This window comes from Sprattus sprattus (genome assembly GCF_963457725.1).
Source record: "Sprattus sprattus genome assembly, chromosome: 20".
NCBI lineage: Eukaryota > Metazoa > Chordata > Actinopteri > Clupeiformes > Clupeidae > Sprattus > Sprattus sprattus.
In genome coordinates this window covers 3,495,001-3,497,500 of record NC_137918.1, presented here as the reverse complement: position 1 = coordinate 3,497,500, position 2,500 = coordinate 3,495,001, and the positions used below count along the sequence as shown (strand labels likewise).

General features: G+C 48.6%; 1 protein-coding gene across 1 annotated transcript in view; it reads left to right on the top strand.

Moving 5' to 3' along the window:
- The window catches only part of dlgap3 (discs, large homolog-associated protein 3), a gene marked incomplete at its 3' end in the record, with an annotated part of 23,855 nt that overhangs the window by 548 nt on the left and 20,807 nt on the right, over positions 1–2,500 (top strand). Inside the window, exon 1 of the mRNA XM_080859753.1 lies at positions 1–556. This exon is cut by the window's left edge and continues 548 nt beyond it. Within this exon, the coding sequence (XP_080715879.1) occupies positions 1–556 (556 nt within the window). The remainder of the gene's footprint in view (positions 557–2,500) is intronic.

Sequence of the window (2,500 nt, the reverse complement as noted above, 5' to 3'; positions counted from 1 at the left end):
TAGCTCAGGAGAGGAAGGAGGAGGAGGAGGAGGAGGAGGAGGGCATCACCAGTCCCGCTCCGCCCGACGCAGCAAGAGCCGCGAGCGCAGCAAGAGTGGCGATTACCGACAAGAGCCGCATCGCCACGGCAGCCGTCACCGCAGCCGCACGGCCGGCTGGTGGAGCTCTGACGACAACCTGGACAGTGACAGCAGCTTCCTGCCTGGTGGGCGAGGTGGTGGTGGGGGCCGTGGCGGGGGCGGGGGCGCCTACCCCGAGAGCCTGGACGCCAGCCTGCACGAGCTGACCATGAAGAGGCCCAAGGCTGGCCCTGGGGGGCCCGGGGAGTGCCTGGCCTGCAACAGCATGGTGATGGCCGGCGAGGGGGGGCCACACGGCCATGGGGGGGCGCACTCGCTGAAGAGGAGCACCTGGTCAGCCATGACGGTCAGCCAGGCCAGGGAAGTGTACCCCAGAGTGGGGGGTGGCGGAGGCGGAGGGGGAGGGGGGGGCTTTGACAAGGCGCTGGTGCCCGTGGAGCCAAAGAGCAAGGAGAGGGCACTGCACCGTCTCCAGGTGAGTGTGTGAGTGCCTGTGTGTGTGTGTGTTTGTGTACGCATGTGTGTGTGTGAGGGCGTGTGTGTGTGTGTTGGTGTGTGTGTGAGGGCAGATGTGAGTGTGTGACCATACGCTTATATGTTGATATGATTGTTTGTGTGTGTTTCTGTTGTGTGTGTGTTTCTAAGCGTGTGTCACACATACACACACAAACACAGACACAGCGTAATATTTGTGAGATTTAAGTGAGCAGGTCTCCCATTGCGCTAAATTAAGCCGTTTTGGAAAGCACTCTTTAAACAAGGTTAAAGGCAATAACTCAGGGAACGGACTGCTGTAACCATGGCGACTAGGACATATGACAGAACATTCTTGAAGCCAGGGCCATGTTAGTGCAGTAATACTCATCCCCAACCAGCAGCACCTCTCTCTCTCTCTTTCGTTCTCTCCCTCTCTCTCTCTCTCTCCCATTCATTCCCCCTCTCTCTCTATGTCACATTCACCCCCTCTCTCTTTCTCTCCCTCACCCATTCACTCTTGCCATCCATTCTCTCTCTTTTTCTCTCTCTCTCCCTCTGTCTGTCTCTCTCTTTCTCGACCTATGTATCTACCTACCTATCTATCTAATCTGTCTATTTACCTGTCTATCTATCTATCTATCTATATATCCATCTATCTATCTATCTATCTATCTATCTATCTATCTATCTATCTAACTATCTATCTATCTATCTATCTATCTATCTATCTATCTATCTATCTATCTACCTATCTATCTATCTATCTATCTATCTATCTATCTATCTATCTATCTATCTATCTATCTATCTGTTTATCTATCTGTTTATCTGTTTATCTATTTTCTGTCTATCTATCTATCTATCTATCTATCTATCTATCTATCTATCTATCTATCTATCTATTTGTCTATCTATTTTCTGTCTATCTGACTGTCTACCTGTCTATCTATCTATCTGTTTATCTATCTATTTGTCTGTCTACCTCTCTATCTATCTATCTGATTATCTATCTATCCGTCTTTCTATCCGTTTATCGATCTCTCTCTTTCTATCTATCTGTCTATCTGTCTATCTCTCTCCCTATCTGCCCACTATACCATATCCACATATACTCATTCAGTCTCTACCTCTCACTTCCGTTTGCCATACCTGTCACACACACACACACACACACACACACACACACACACACACACACACACACACACACACACACACACACACACACACACACACACACACATATACACACACACACACAAACACATTCAGGCACACATCTCTGTCTTACTCTAGGAAATCGAAGGAAACCAAGGCAGCAATTTATATTAGGAATGAAGAGAGAACCATGGACGTGCGTGCGTGCGTGCGTGCGTGCCTGCGTGCGTGCGTGCGTGCGTGCGTGCGTGCCTGCTTGCGTGCTTGCGTGCGTGCGTGCGTGTGTGTGTGTTTGAGTGTGTTTTTGTGCGTGTGTGAGTCATGGGTGCTTGTTAAGTGGAGGGTCCTGAAATGATGAAATGGTCAACTCAATGGGTATGTGTTTATGAGAGAGAGAAGGGAAGCAGAGAGAGAACGTGTGTGAGTGTGTGTGGTTGTGTTTGTGTGTGTGAGGGAGAAAGGAAGAGAGAGAAACAGAACACATAGGGGCTTAGAAAATGAAAAATAGGTAGAAAGACCAAAATATGGTGGGGGTAGGGGTCGCTGTGGGAAAGATAGAGAGGCAAGAGAGGTAGTGTATGTATATTGTGACTCCTGGTAAATAAATGTGATCCACGATACGCCAATCTATTTCTATTTCCCCAATCACTGAGTACACTGGAAATTGTTCCAGCCCCTTTATTGGCTCTATTAGAAAAGCATTTCCTCTGTCAGAGAGTGAGGGAAAGAAAGGTGGTGTGACAGACATTGTCCGAGTTGCATGCAGGGAGTTCTTAACCTAGGG